The sequence below is a fragment of the Phodopus roborovskii genome, unplaced genomic scaffold (genome assembly GCF_943737965.1).
Source record: "Phodopus roborovskii unplaced genomic scaffold, PHOROB, whole genome shotgun sequence".
NCBI lineage: Eukaryota > Metazoa > Chordata > Mammalia > Rodentia > Cricetidae > Phodopus > Phodopus roborovskii.
This window is the reverse complement of record NW_026126618.1, coordinates 10356800-10372935: the sequence shown is the minus strand read 5'-3', so window position 1 is coordinate 10372935 and position 16136 is coordinate 10356800. Positions and strand designations below refer to the sequence as shown.

The following is a 16136-nucleotide window of genomic DNA, read 5'->3' as shown; positions in this document are numbered from 1 at the left end:
ATCAATCTTACTAAGCTAAAATTAAGTCATTCACCAGTAGGCACTAAGGTAGCCCCGCCCTTTCCAGTTCCTACAGACCAACCACCAGTATTCCTGTAGCCACTGCTTTTCATCTTTAAAACCAGCAGAGAAATATTTGCAAATCTCCCTCTCTATCTCAGATCAGATTCCTTGATAAGGATGCAAGCTCATTCATTGGCTGGGCCCACTTGCCAATAAAATCTGAACTGAGCTACTTCTTGACAATCCAGGCTAATCTTCTCATCTCTAAATCTCAACTGAATTACTTCTTCAAAATCCCTGTTGCCAGATAAATTAACTGGAGTGTCTTTGGAGGATCACTATTCTTGATATTAAGATCATGTTACTGGAGAGATGGTTCAGCAGTTAAGAAATGTACTTCTGTTCCATACCCCAAGATTAGTTATCAGCACCCATATTTAGCAATACCTCTAGCCTCCATGGCACCTGCATTTGTGTGTGTGTGTGTGTGTGTGCGCGCACAATTTAAAATAATAAAAATAAATCTTTGAAAGTTAAAATGTAAGTCACGATCATAGAATGGACCATTACCAGTGAAACAGAAATGAAAACAAGAAGCAATTAAAGCTGAAGACAGTCAATACATTAAAATATAATGACTTGCTAAATTTAGTGGAGTTGAAAATGCCTGGCTGATAGGTAAGAGAATTATTCTGTACTCAAGAAACACGTGCTAGTCAGGCAGTGGTAGTGAACATATTTAATCCCAGTCATAGGGGCAGAGGCAGGGAGATCTATGTACGTTCCAGGCCAGCCTGGTCTACAGAGTGAGTTCCAGGACAGCCAGGACCATTTCACAGAGAAACCCTAAAAAAGAAAAAAAAAAAAAAAGAAAAAAAAAAAAAAAAAAAAGGAAAGGAAAAACACATACTAAAATATTTAGAAGCAAATGGCCATGATTAACACAATTTACTTGGAAGAATAGTAAAAGGAATATTTATATAGAAAAAAGAATATTTTGATAAAGCAAATGGATGTTGAGGGGGAAAAAAACCAAACCAGTTGAACCTGGATTAGAGCAAGAGTATTCTCCAAATATTCTGGCAATTACAACATATAACGAAAGGAATTTGCAAAGAAAAAGAAAACTGTGACTCTCTCTCTCTCTCTCTCTCTCTCTCTCTCTCTGTTTGTGTGTGTAATTTACTCTAATTAAAAATGATAAAGAATTTATTCCAGCATTTCCTGGTATATGGGCTGATACATAGTTTAGCTGTGTATGGAGTTTAGGGTTAGGGTTAGGGTTAGACTTAGGGGTTGGGGTTAGGGTTAGGGGTTAGAGGTTAGGGTTAAGGTGAATGAAAGGTTAGGGTTAGGGTTAGGGTTAGGGTGAATGAAAGAGCCTGCTATGCTCATTCTGGTATTTCTAAGCTTACAAAGTTGAAGGGAAAATCCTACCATCCTACAGTTGTGAGGATTTTGAATTGGCGATTACCAGTGGACTCAAATACTAACTGGATATTCAGAACCTGCTATTTCTAAGAGACAATCTGCTAATGCCCTTGAGAGAGGAAAGTTGACTTTTTCTTTTCAGTATTTAGCTGGTTTTTAACAATAAAAGTGAAAAATAAACAAAATCCTGCCCAGTGCTTGAGGCTGACTTTTTATTGCTTTAGCCCCAGGGAATCTTTCTGGCATCAAGTCCCACCCCACCCTCCATTGTTTAAAGACAAAAGATTAGGCAGCTGGAGCTCTGACCACCAACAAATCACCACAGGCCGCTCAACTGGGAAACGCCTCTGGTCTTGGCAGAGATGAACCCCTTAAAATGAAGGTAAAGGGTAAGACCCCAGTTTCTATGCTAAGCCCTCCACACTAGTTTGCTTTTCCTGCCAACGGTGATGGCCAAGAACAATGTTTCTCAGTAGTTCCATGATAGCATGCCAAGACCAAATAATAGCAGGCTTCTCTCAATTGCAGAAACACGCACAAAATATGTGGCAATCAGTCGGCTTTATTTATACAAGCCTGGCTCTAGCTATCACCAGCCCAGACAGAAATTTATGATTTAGCACCATCTATGATGAGACCAGCACAAAAATCATCTATTTAGTTATTTCCCACTCCACACTTGCTTTTGCAAAGAGCCGCAGGGTTGCTTTGAGCAAGTCTGGCAATCGCCAGGCTCTAGGGAGCTGCAGTCAAGAGCGGGAAGGAGTCTTTATTACCTAGAAACTTCCTTCAAACACTTGGCTCACCACTATAATTATTCACATCCCCATTTTCAGTAACCCAGGGTTAAGAATCAGATGGGTGGGGTAGGATGAGACTGGGGCATGCTTCTTAGGTCTGTCGTGTTCAAGCTGTAGAACCCTGTTCAAAATAAGTCTGGGCTGTAAGCCTCCTTGAGTCTTTTGTAAAATATGAATAATAATTATGAATAATAATAATAGTCTGCTTAATTCACAGGCTCTCTCTCACCTTTGTTGGGGGGGGCAGGGAGAGTGGCATTTTCCATTTCGAAAATGAAAAAGAAATGTTACAAAAAAGGCTAGGTACTCCTCTCTCAGATTTTATTAAGACCTTTTCATCATTTGCCTTTTGGGGGTGCTTCAGATGGAATCCAAGACCTTACACATTCTGGGTAAATACTGGGATGCTGAGGCCAAAGTTTTTGGCCTTGTGAGCACAGGTTTAGTTGCATTTACTTGCTGACTACGTAATCAAATGACTCATTATGTAATTTCCAAGCCGCTATAGATTCATGTCTCTGTTTGCAGAAAACTCTGCCACATGAATGGACTGACAGTGGCCAGGCTCAAGGGTGGGAGTTCCAACCTGAAGATCCATGTTCTAGGGAGTTCTAAAGAACTTTCGGTAGTTCATGCTAAAATGCTCACCAAGTAAAAGAAGTATAGCCACGGACAGTCTCTTGAAATGGAAACCACGTGTAGTATTTGACAGGCAATTTAAAGAATGTACTAATATGCTTAAACAGGCAATCATTTTGATTGACTGATACACAAAGCCCAGAAACTACATAGGCAAAATCAACACGCAGTGAGCATTTGGTATAGGAAAATACGGGAGTTGCAAAGGAGAGAGCAGTCCAAATGGCTTTAAATTTACTTCAGGGTTACAACAGCTACAGTGAATCGGCACACACACAGCATGTATGTTGAAAACATGTGGTTAAGTTGCAAGCTGGAGCACACAGTATAACAGCATTAGTATTGCATCTTTTAGTATGCCAAACCTTGAGGTCTTATTAGTGTATAAAAGCTTGCAGAGTTACTATGCATCTTTTTGGTCTACATGATTCTAATGGAGTTTGTTCTCAGCCCAACATTCAAGAACCTGTATCAGAACAGAAAACCCCAGCTCAGAATCACTTCTATCACTAAGAGACAATTCGGGGAGTAATGGAGATGGGGGAAGTGTGTATGAGGCTGATTATTTTATCATTGGGGGGAAAGATCTGAAGCAGATACTGTGCAATGCCAAGGTTTGGTAAGCTCCGTGAAGAGGCTATTCATATATACCACATTCAATTCATATTCACAAATTCTGATACTATGTCATAGTGTTTTTGTGACAGGGTAGAATTTTTAATTATTACCATTTTTAATTATTACCACATACTTTTAGTCAAATATCTATTGCATGGCTAATAAGCTCAGAAAAAAAATATTCCATGCTCTTAAATGAAATGGAAATGATATATAACATATACATATTATGTAATACATATGACATGGTCAAGGAAAAACTTAATTAACATGACTTTACATGAAAGCCCCTTTGGCAAATGTTCAGGGGGAAAAGGGACATCAGTTGCTAAGTCTAATGAAGATGGTCTGTTTCTTTTTAGTTTACAGGCCTAAAATACACACTGAAATGCCCACTGTTAATGTAGCAATGGCTTGAGGGAATTTTTTTTTAATTGTATAACTCAAAACCTACATATATCATCTTCAAATCAAGACAAAGAGCAGAAAAATTTCTTGAGTGTAGATAATCTCCCCCCCCCATTAGCTACTAAAATACAACTCAGAAATGTACAGATTACATACCAAAACATCCATCCCGGTGACATAGTTGAGGGCTATCATATAGTCATTTGGAAGATTTGCCACCTACAGAGACCAATAAATAAATAAGTAAATACAAAAGAATTCCTTGAGAAAATCCATACATTCCACCTGTCATATCATTTACATTCCACTCCCCTTTGTCATCCAAAACACAGTGATAAAACAAAAACTTTTGAAAATGATCATAGGTGGCTAAGTAGGCTCCATACCTGGTACTGGAAACCTAGCCAATTACCCATGGCTAGTGAAGTCACGGATCTTGGAGAAGAACCTACAACCATCACTTTATTAATTCTACTGGGTTTTGGATATGTAACATGAATCTTCATTTCCAACAGTAGCCCTGGAATTCCCCCTTAGGACAATTTTCCCATTTGTTTCTACATAAGGCTATTATGCCTTCCTCGTCAGGAATTCTCAAGGCGATAGGTCAGGATGAAGGAGGAAACTGCTAGAAGTGTAAACTCCCAAACCTCAGCAGATGTGCATTTTATCTAACAAGTCCTGCGGGGATGCTGACAAATACTCAAGCTGGAAGAGTACAGTTCCATGTTGACCCTAGGAAGAGTCAGGAAAGCTTCAGGAGGACAAGGCTACTCTTGTAAGAAATGGACATTAGAATTAGAAAAGTTTGGTTTTGTGATAGGACTCGGTTCAGTTACCTTGGGTTGGACACGGTATGCTTCACCAACCTGGCTTACTTCTAAAGCCTTTGAAAAACATCTAACATGCTTAAAGCACTAGGCCTGGTATCCGAGAATCAGCAAAGGGCTGATGGCTTATACTAGAGAATTTGGAATTAAGCTAAACTCTCTGGGTTTCCTTCATTTATAAAACAGAGATACAGTTACCTGATACTAAGTAAGTGAATGTGTCAAACACATTGTAAGATAATAATCCATGTTCTCTATTGAGAACTGGCTAGGACACCAATGTCAAAGGCACATAATGTTTTTATCCTCTGCTGTCTTCATTGTTCCTATAGGAATCTGGTATCACAAGCATATTTACAAGGGTAAGTTATCCCCGACAAGTTTTCTATGACATAAAACATATGCAGTCTCTTGTTCCAGCCAATAGCTTTTAGAATCTGAAAGCAATTTGGTGAGAAAATGCCAGTCAAACACAAGTGAACAGAGCAAAGCTAAGATAGTAATTAGCCCCACAGTAGCATTATTCCACTGCCCACACATTTCAGCCTCGGTGGACAAATTTAACAGTTGTGCTTTCTGCAACATGTGTGATGATTAATAGCAAAGGGGATCTAGCTGTTTTTTTTAAACATTTATGATATCCTAGGCCCTGTACTCTTCAGGGTGCAAGTGGCATTACCATCTCTCTTCCATGCTATCTCTATTTAACAAGTGAAGGAGACTCAAAGAGACTAAATCACCTGACTGAAGTCACTAGCCTCTTGGGTGTTACTTGTGGGCTAGAATCCCAGCTTTCCCAATAACAGAAGATGCGTTGCTGCATGGCTCAGCTGACATATGGTCATCTAGTGTTTGGACCCTTGTGAGTTGGAACAGACTGTACCTAACAGTCTACATGTAAAATACTACGTACTAGCCTAGCATGGTGACACATGCTGTAACCCTATAGCTGTGAGGCTTAGTGCCCAGATGGTAAATGAAATTCTCCTTGTGAATCTCCACCATTATCCATCTTATACTATTCTCACTGTCAACTGGAAATAAACTTGGGCTTCTATAGAAGGTGGTGCTGTTTTATTTATTTTAGAAGTTAACTCTTCCGTTGTACATTTAAACTTTCTTCTTCTCAACCAGTTTTCCTACCATGCTTTTATTACTTTGTTTGCCTTCTGTATCTTTACCCCCACTTTGAAAAGAAAAACAACTCAGTCATTGCCCACAAGTCCCATTAACAAAGACACAGTGCATACCTTATATACCTTAACAGGCATGAGAGCGAGAAGTTATTTATAGTTCATGATGGACCAACCATGTAGACTAAAGTCATTCCATAAGGAACATACATCAAGGAATGGTAAGTATGCTAAACACAGGTTCCTGAAGAACTGGATTATATTACTTTTCAAAGTAGAAGTTTAGAATTAGTATTTAAAAACCTTAGGATCAGGGTATATGAAGAGTACAGAGGTAAGGGAGACGCTGGCCAACTTCATTTTTATGAGAAACTGACACACAAAAGTTGATTTAAAGACACCAAGGAAAGCTCACAAAGTGGTCTAAGATGAGTACATTAGCATATCCACTGTGTCAGCGAGAGGATATAGCTCACACTCAGCTACTTTACCCATAGTTGACTCGTGGTGGGACCAGAAGAAAGAAGAGACTGTGTCTGAATACAGCTTTACAATTCATAGTGCGTTTTCATACAGTCACTATTGTAACCCCACAAGACATGCCTCATTAGGCCTATTTCACAAGTGAGGATGGGGAGGGAAGTATGAGGGGATAGAGGTCAAGTATGGAGATGAAGTGATTCCTCCAAGATCAGAGGTACCAGGAGGGCCTGGAAGAAGGAAGAACCCCTGGCTAACTGAGCTGCTCTCTGTCCACCAAGCCACTGGGAAGGCTCTTGTTAGTGCTTGGCTTTCCTTGTTTGCTTTCCAGTTACCTTTGGAAGACATTTTGAAATACCAAGCTGCAGAAATTTATGATCATTTCAAAAGTCCTTGCGTTGCTTTCTCAGTGTTTGCAGTATGCTGAATAGGACTGCGAAAACACGAATAACCCAGAGGTAAGTTCCATGTCTCTATGTTTATTGATCTCTGGGGAAAGTTTTATAGAGAAGAGAGAGCCTTGGACCTGACAGACAGATGTTGCTGGAAGGTGGGGAGTTTGAAGTTGGGGCCAACAGCACAGCTTCTGAAGACAGGCATTTACATTGAATGCTGGCCTGCCACCAGCTGACTCAGGTCTGGGAAGTTCCTTTAACTACTCCATCATTCCTTTCCACGTTCATAAATGGAAATTAGACTAGACTGTGGGTAAAGGATTTACGAAGATTCAATAACTCATACTAAGGGCTAACTGGGCATGATGATGCATGCTTTGATTCTCAGCACTTTGGAGGCCGAAGCAGAGGGATAGTCATGAGTTTAAGACCCCAGAGATACACAGTGCGTATATAGCTCTCATAAGTTACACAGGGCACCGAATCCACACTGGGAGAAAGGAAATGATGGAAAGGAAATAAGGAAGGAGGGAGAGAAGGGAAGGGCTTGGATGTGGTGTATAAATGAGTGCAATAAAATGGGGGAATACTATGTCCAGCGTATGTAAGGGAAGGAATGGAAAGCTCGTGGTATATTTGGGAGACTAGATAGAAAAGAGACGTTGAATTCGACACACGTTAGAGGGATAGCCAAATCCTGGGCAAACAGATTCCTGTGGGAGGCAACAGCACTGAATGGGAACAGTGGCCCTTGGGGACATCACATTACCTCCATGGACTTTCCGCTTTGTCTGTGAAAGAGGATTAAGTGGATAATTACTAATATTAAGCCTGGTTTAACTTTCTGGCAAGCAGGCAGTAAATTGAGGATGAATAGTTTAGAGGAACGGATGGGAGAATGGAGCGTCAGAGACAAACCAAGGAGTTACAGAGGTCCTAGGGAAGTGCTGGACGCCTGCTCAACTTTCACACGGAGAACAGACGCTCTAGAAAAGCAGGAACTAAAGCCAAGTGTTGGTACGCACACCTGTGGTCTAGAACTTGGGAGATGAAGACAAGAGGATCAGGAGTTCAAAGCCATGGTCAGATATAGACTGCACGGAGAGACGGTAAATACAAGCCAGCCTGGGCTTTGTTAAATGTCACTGGAAGAGGAAGAGACAGAAAGATGAAGGAAGAGAAAGAGGAAAGAAGGAGAGCAAGAAGAAAAGAAAAACAAGGACACACATGATCTGTATTCGCCAGAGGTAGCTAGATGGTGTTAGGGACCACACGATGTACTAGAAGGACCTGTTTACAGTCTTCCTTGGAGCTAAGGATTGACCATACTCAGTGACACTAGAGGAAAAAAAAAAATGGCATAGGAGAACAGTTTCCGGAAAGGCTCAAAACTTTGCCAAGAAAAAAGTCTTGGCAAGGCACGCTGGCACTGGCTGCTCACCAGCCCCTACAGGTATTTGGACTCAAGAGAAAAGAACACAAGGTTGGTACACTTAACTCCAGCTCTGGGTCACTGATCTAAAATGTCTGGCTCTCGGAACTCAAATGTCATCAAGGTCCCTAAAAGTCATGGGATCAATGGGCACTTGGACATCTGTGACAAGACCCTAATGGTCTCAGTGTTTCTCTCAAGTCCACAGTAGTGACTCATGGTTTCCTTGGTAGCATCTGTGCAATGTTTTCCTTTTCTGACCTCTCTGGGAAAGAAGGTCATGATCTTTGGTCTCATCAGAAGCAGAGATGTTTAAGAATCGTGGCTGAAGCAGAGAGTTCCCAACGCCTACATCTCAGTTTGGCCGGCTTTCTCTAATGTGGCTTTTGGTTCTCAGTATACTTCAAGAAAACACTTTTTAGTACCTTTAGACAAATTTTCCCCATTAGTAATGTCTAAAAATCTAATTAACTAGATCAGCCACCATTAACTTTTTTTTTTTTTCAATATCTGGCTAATTTCAATTGTCCTTCTAAAAAGTAAAATGATGACTTCAGAAAACCCCCCTTGTCCCTCTTTCTCTTCTCTCCCCCCCCCCCCGCCCTGCACATGTATGTGCATGTGTGGAAGTTAGAAGACAGCTTGTGGGAACCAATTCTCTCCCTCCTCCTGGAGGTCCTAAGGTTTTGACATAGGTCCTCAGGCAAACAACCTTGTTCACGAAACTAACTCAACAGTCCCTCTTGCTGAGATTTAATTATGAAAGGTATTGGGACTACGTGGGACCTTTAAGAGGTAGCTAGGATTCCGTCCTTAGAAATGTGGCTTGTTCTCTTGATATAATCTATGGATTAATGGGCTATCTCAAGAGCATGACTGCCATATAAGCCAGCTCGACTAGGTCTTAGCTTTGCTTTCTGTATCATTTTGTGGTGCACTTCTGCCAGACAGAACCACCAGATACAATCTCAGACTTGGACCAAAACTATGGGCTAAATTAGAACTCTTCATAAACGACCAAGTCTGAGATATTACGCTATAAGCAACAGAAACAGAATTAAGATATGTGTGTGTGTATGTGTGTATGAATATATATATATATATATATATATATACATACATACAAATATGTGTACCTTATTATGATTTCAGTTAAGTTATAGTTACATAGCTTCTAAATGTAATAGCTTCTGTTCACAATGAGAAAAGGCGGTTCAAGAAACAAAATTCATTGTCTCGCCCTGGTAATTCATAAACAACAGCTGAAACATTTACCACAGGCTACTGGCAAAGCCTTATCAATTGCGAATATCAATCTACCACAAGGAAATAAAAAACAGTTGAGAAAGACAAATCATGACTTAGCAGAAAATCAAAGATTAAACAGAAAGGTAAAAAGAATTAAACATTCACACTTAACTGAGTTCCCCCAAACGAAGGGGAAAGAGTACCACAGAGGTAGAGTGGGGAGAACAGATGGGAAGAATGCCCTGTGACTATTTCAATATTTGGATGCCTTCCTACATAAGCAGTGACAAGCATGCGGCACTGGGCACTGTATCCCAACTAGTCATACACTTTTTCAAGTCCATCCTTTCCCCAGAGCCTACTCCTTCCTTAGGTAGGGCCTGGGTTTGCCATTTAAAACAAGTCTTGCAACTTTTTTTTTTCTCAAAAACAGAGCAAACTGTTCTGTAAATAGATGGACTATTATGCTAAGTAAACATGCCAGAGGATTTCAAATAAAAGCCGTGGGGACCACAGAGGCAGTACAAAATGTCCAAGAAGAAATTAAAAGGAAAAAAAAAATGTAAAGCTATAAATCATGTGCTCATCTGGCACGAGAATCACCCAAGCAAACATTCTTTAGGTCTGTGGGCACAGCGCAAGTTGTCACCTACTGTAAGGACACAGCTGGCAGGGAGTGCAAAGGAATGATCTCCACTGGAGAAACAGCTGTGAGCACAGAGCAAAAACAGTACAGGTTCACATTCTTCCCATCACAGCAAAAGCACCAGGGTTACGCCTGCAAAAACCTCTTCTTCCATACAATTTCCTTTGGTCTGGGCATGCTTGATTTATTCTAGGTGGTACAACCTAATGAGGCTTCACTGCGGGATAAAATAATAGAGAGCTCAGAAGGGCTGCCAAATTCTCTAATCATAACAGATCTTCTTCCTGAGTCCCCGGACTTCTCTGAGGAGCGAGGAAAGCTATACACAGCCCACTCAGAAATGGACATAAAGGGTACCAAAGCACAATTTAGAGTTTGAAATGGTAAGGGCTCTCAGTCATGCCCATGTTTCTTACTTTGACATTCAGAAAAGTGAATCCTACATAAGCACCGTGGCTGAAGTAGCCTTGCAGCCGTCCACTTTCACCCTCCATCCTACTTTGTAGCCTAGCAAGCCTCGAGCTTCCTAGGGCCACATGCAGGAGCCACACCCCAGCACTCGGTAGCAGCCCCCACACAGCCGCCCTAGAGGCTGGTGGGGCTGTTCGGCTCCACACGACCAACTTTGGTGACAGCAGTGGCTCTTGAGCAGTCTTTCAAAACCTCACCTACGTCAAGCCAAGTTTTATCTGGATGCACAGATCTCTAAAGAAAAGTCAAAGGGCTTGGTGACTCTAGGGACCAGGGACAGTCACTGCTCCCGAGGACACAGAAGAGGGCAAAGGCCCCAGAGCTGGATTTCACCTCTCCTCTCCTGCAGTTTCTTTTTTTGTTTCACTCATCTTCACCTTCCCTTCCACACCCAGTACACTACCACCATAAACGGCTGAGCATCAACAGGTGCTGGCAGAGACGCTCTCCTGATTTTAATCCCCACAATCACGTGGTAAGATTATGCACAATTAGTTTATGGTGAGTGGTAAGAAAAAACGGAGGCGGAGAGAGGCTATGTGATAATAACTGGTTAAAAAAAAAAAAGGAACACCTTATTTAATATCTAGCACAAAACTGAGAAGTAGAAACAGAGATTTAGAAAGGTAATTACTTATCTAATTAGTTTCAAAGAGCTTGGATGGAAACTCAGATGTGCCAAAATGTGTTATTTTAACCAATGTACACGTTAGCACAGATGGCTTCCTCTGCTATGCTGCTGTGGAATTTTAAAAAATTAATTACAGTTAGTGTGTGTGTGTGTGTGTGTGTGTGTGTGTGTGTGTGTGTGTGTGTAGATCTGAAAGCAACTTACGGATATCAGGTCTCTCCCTCCCCCACATTGGGTCCCAGGCTAACCCTGGGTAGGGTAGCTTATCAGAAAGTGACTTTGCCTGCTAAGCCATCTTGCTGGCCCTGCTGCTTTTTATTTATTTATTTATTATTTTTTAATTTTTTTAACATACAATGCTGCACTCACTTTGTAATTCAGAGAGTAGATCTATTAAACTCCACCAATAGTTCTCTGTGCTCAGGATATTGTTTCATACATTTTAGTTTCCTCCTCCATGAATACAGGCTGTGGATTATATTGGTCTTAATTTAGTTTTAAGTGACTTCAGAGTCCTTTTTTTCCCTAACTTGACTTATTTTCAAACACCTTAATATAAAATATCCAAGAAAATATTGATTTCATTAGAGGAACTCTTGGATGTTTTCCCCAAATCAAACTCTGGAAGGCAGAAAAATCTGTTTTTCTTTTTCTTTTTTTTAGAGACAGTGTTTCTCTGCCTTGACAGCCTGTCCTGGAACTTGCTCGGTAGACCAGGCTGGCCTCGAACTCACAGAGATCTGCCTGCCCCTGCCTCCTGAGTGCTGGGATTAAAGACATTCACCACCACTGCCTGGTTATTAAATACACCTTTTTCTTTTGCTTAGTGATTTTTACATTTGTGCTCAAAGTGAGAAATTATGTTTTACTGTCAATATTAATAAATGCCCCTTTCTAAACATTTCTTTTTTTCTCAGCCTCTTAATGATTTTGGAGTTTTTTCTTTAATGTATCAACTTATTATTAAAACGAACTCAGAGTATCAGCTAATTATTAAGAGGTAATATGTGGCAGACAAAGACAAGAACAGAGAGTCTTGGAAGGTATTTGTAATACCCACCTGTGCTGCTCAAAAATACCACTTTGACATTTACAAGAAGTGGTGTTAATTAATTCACATCCCTTCAACACTTTGCAAGGAATGTCTCTTAAGCACTGCATTCATCATCACACGTTCAGCCTGTGGTCAGATACACCTCATCTTCCGACAAATGGACCCCCTGCTTTTAAATTTATTTCATTTTGTGTGTATGGGTGATTTTGCATGTCTGAATGTTCACCTCTGCACCATGTGTGTCTGGTGTCAAAGGAGGTCAGAAATGGGCATCAGATCTCCTAGAACTCGAGTTACAGGACCCATGTCCTCTGGAAGAGCAGCCAGTACCATTGACCTCTGAGCATCTCTCCAGTTCGTGACTACCTATTTGAAATTTGTGGCTCCCCAAGCTTACTCTCAGCATCCACCAATATAGTAACAGCTCCAGGAGGTTATTTTCCAGTGACCTACTTTAAAGCATTCTTCGGAGCTTTGTGTTAACCGATACTCTTAAAATCTGTATAATGGAGAATCACTTGGAGATAAGAATTGGAGACTGCATATACAGCAAAGATAACGACCTCTTGACCAGTTTTAAATTACTAGCTATTTGTTTGTTTGTTTGTTTTTTTATTTTTGCAGCACTCAATATTGAACCTAGGACATCACATATGAAAGTTTTCTATCCCTGAGCTGCACCTTGAGCTTTTGACAGAATAGGTCATCTAAAGCAAGCTGTTCTGAAACCTCCTTATAGAACTTCATGAAAAATGCAGGTGCCTGGACCCTTTCCCAGATGTACAGAATATGTTTCTTGGATCTGGGCCCTGTGTTTCATAAGCTCCTCAAGCAATGGTGATGTGCATCAAAGTACAGCCTGTGCCTTCTCCATTCATCCAACAACACTGGATGTTGATGAGTGTGAGGGTTAGCTTCGATTGTCAACTTGAGACCATCTAGAATCACCTGGGAAGGGAGTCTCCACATGAGGTTGCTTTGTGAGCAGATCTGTGGCAGGTTATCTTGGTTGTTCTAATTGGAGGGGAAAGACCTACCCACTGTGGGTGTACCATTCCCTAGGCCTGAAACGCCCACTGTATTAGAATGGAGAAAGTGAAGTGAGCTCTGGCTTTCACGTATTAATTTACTGCTCTCTGCTGACTGTGGCTATGATGTAATCCTGACATCTGGACTTCTCCTCAGTGATGGACTGTAAGTTGGAATTTTGAGCCAAGTGAACCCTCTCTCTAAAGCTGTGGCTGTTACAACCATGGAAAGGAAAACTAGAACAATGAGCCTGATGTGGTGATGGCATGGATTGAAAAGATCACAGCTTCGATGAGGCCAGTCTAGTCTACACAGGAAAGTCTGAATTCAAGAAACGACACAAACAAAAGACAACAACAAATTACCAAACTTGAATTTTGTGCTGGCGATGCATATAACTCAACGATGAAGCACTTACTTAGCAAACCCAGGGCCTTAATACCGCATATGCCCACCCACCCCAACACACAGGGTGGGAAAGTAGATAAACAAATTAACATCTTCTATTAATATAAACAAAACTTAGATTATAAACACAGATCATTTTTAAAATATTGTTTCTTGGCTTGTCAATTAACAAGAAACTTGAAGAAAAGGACCATGATCTCTGTTTCCAAAACTACTCCCTCCTCACTCCCCACATATCTGGTACTCAGCACTGAGCTGGAGAGCCAATGGTGGTATTGCTTTGCTCACCAGACCTTCCAGTGAAACGTGCATACACTGTCAGCTATTTTATGACTCTCAGTGCTAGGGAACAGACTCAGAGCCTTGTGCACACTGGGCAAGAATGCTTTTAAATCTGGAATGTCTTGGCATGCTGAGGAATCTGCATAAATCGTGTGTGTGTGTGTGTGTGTGTGTGTGTGTGTGTTTCTAATTCTTCACTGAAGCTAAATTAACCAAAACATCATTACAGAACTCACCTTCTATTTTCAAGTTCTGTTATGAACAACACACATGCACACACACAATCAACCTATAAACCATTAATGTGTATCTAAAGATGGAACTTCATCTATTTCATATACTAATGCCAATAAGTGTGTTTTATTCATTTGTTTCATATAACAACTCTTATTTCTTCCCCTTTCTTGTGTTCACCTATGTTCTCTAGTTCTCTCTTTTCAAATAACTGAGAGCCACATAGTTAAGGAATTTTCACTCAATTTGCTTTTCTTTCTTTTAGGTCACCATATAGAACTAGGCTGTCATCCACCTTATGATTCTCCGATCTCAGCTTCTTGAGTCATCGAATGTGTATGTCATCATACCCAGCTCAAATTTTGATGGCACTGAAATTGTACTCAGTCATACAAGTAAGTATAAAACATCTCTCTCAGGTCATGAGTGTATGGCCCAGTGCATCTTAGTTACACTTTGCTCTGACTTCCGTCTTGACTGAAGCATCAAGAGAAACAAAGCAGGAAGCTGGCTGTGGCCAAGCCATATGTGTGCAGAATCACTTTTTGCTGAGGGAAAGCTTCCAGTGTTACAGGCATGGAGCTGAGTTGTTCCAGAGACTGCTACATTCACTGGGAGCACATCTCTTGCCACACATGACAATCTTTTTGCCGATAGGGGAACACGGCCATCATACGTGTCCTGTGGCTAAACTTCCTACAAGAGCAGGAAGGCTTATGGCAGAGATATTCATGCAGAGAAATCCAACTCAGCAGGTAATGGGAAAAGCCAGCCAATGTCTTTGAGAGGACAAGACCAGCAAAGAGCTAAAGCCTGCATTGGTGTTCAGCGGACCAGTTTTACAGACAACTCCTCCAAGATCTAAACATCTCTCATGTGCTCTGTAGAACCCCTTCAAACTTACACAGTCCTTGTCTTACGAAACTGTGAATGCAGGGCAGGAGTGCCCAGCAAGCACAGGGAAGAGTTGTAGCAGCCCAAATCGTTCCTTACTTACCAATTTTGTGATGTCTTTTACATTATCAGTCACGGGATTCCCGCAGATCTCCTTAGTTTTGACGAGAGGATTAAATAGGAGCAGTTGAAGATAAATGCAAGTGATAATCCAAGTCTAAACAAAAACAGAAACATTTCTTGGAGCCCATCGGTTAAAATCCATAATTATGCAAACCAGTAACCATCTTATGCCATATGTGGTAAATGCAAATATACTAGTGCATTTTTGAAAACCTGATGGCTTAAATATAATTAAATGTTAAGCATCCAAGCTGCTCTCACCTAACTTAAAAGAAAAAGAGCAGTAACAACAACAAAATACTCCTGGATACAATCGTGATTGAATTATTCTTTCAATGGCTTTACTGTTAACCTCTGTTGTAAACTTTCTAACAGCCAATTTCCTAATAGCAATTAGGAATGAACTTGTGGCGACATGTGGAGGAATTATCTCTTTGGGGGGGGGGGCTCGGAAAAAGGAGGAATGCATGAAATTCATACCCTAAGGCTCAAGGGAACCACTTTCATTTTAAATGTAGACAGTTTGGCAAGCAGGAACACAGCCTTGAGAGGGACTTTTCTTTCAGTCCTCTTCATTGGTACCATACCACAGTGAGGCTGGGATGCGTCTTCAAATGGGAGGCAGACGCAAGACAGCAAGACAGCAAGAGAACTGTTGTGTGAGGTCCGTTTGTTAGCCACTTTATAGGGAAAACGGTTCCTTAGGCAACAGTTAGATAGTTCTGAACGCTGATGGAAATTCTCTCTCCTCTCTCTCTCTCTCTCTCTCTCTCTCTCTCTCTCTCTGTGTGTGTGTGTGTATGTGTCCCTCCCTCCCTCTTTCTCTCCCTCACCTCCTCCTCTTTCACAGACACACACACACCTAAGAAAATAGCACCTTCCACCAAGGGTTAGTTATTTTTATACATGACTTGTTTTTCTTTCTTACAGTAAATATATCATAGAAT

The 16136-nt window shown here is 41.0% G+C and overlaps 1 protein-coding gene across 3 annotated transcripts in view; it reads right to left on the bottom strand.

Annotated features, from left to right (window-relative positions):
• The window catches only part of Kitlg (KIT ligand), a 75481-nt gene that overhangs the window by 24446 nt on the left and 34899 nt on the right, over positions 1-16136 (bottom strand). For 2 of the 3 annotated variants that reach the window (XM_051206374.1, XM_051206372.1), the window contains exons 2-3: positions 15170-15283; positions 4056-4118 (exon numbers count right to left, since the gene is read on the bottom strand). In XM_051206374.1, the coding sequence (XP_051062331.1) occupies positions 4056-4118; positions 15170-15283 (177 nt within the window). The remainder of the gene's footprint in view (positions 1-4055; positions 4119-15169; positions 15284-16136) is intronic. The other variant, XM_051206373.1, reaches the window with a different exon arrangement.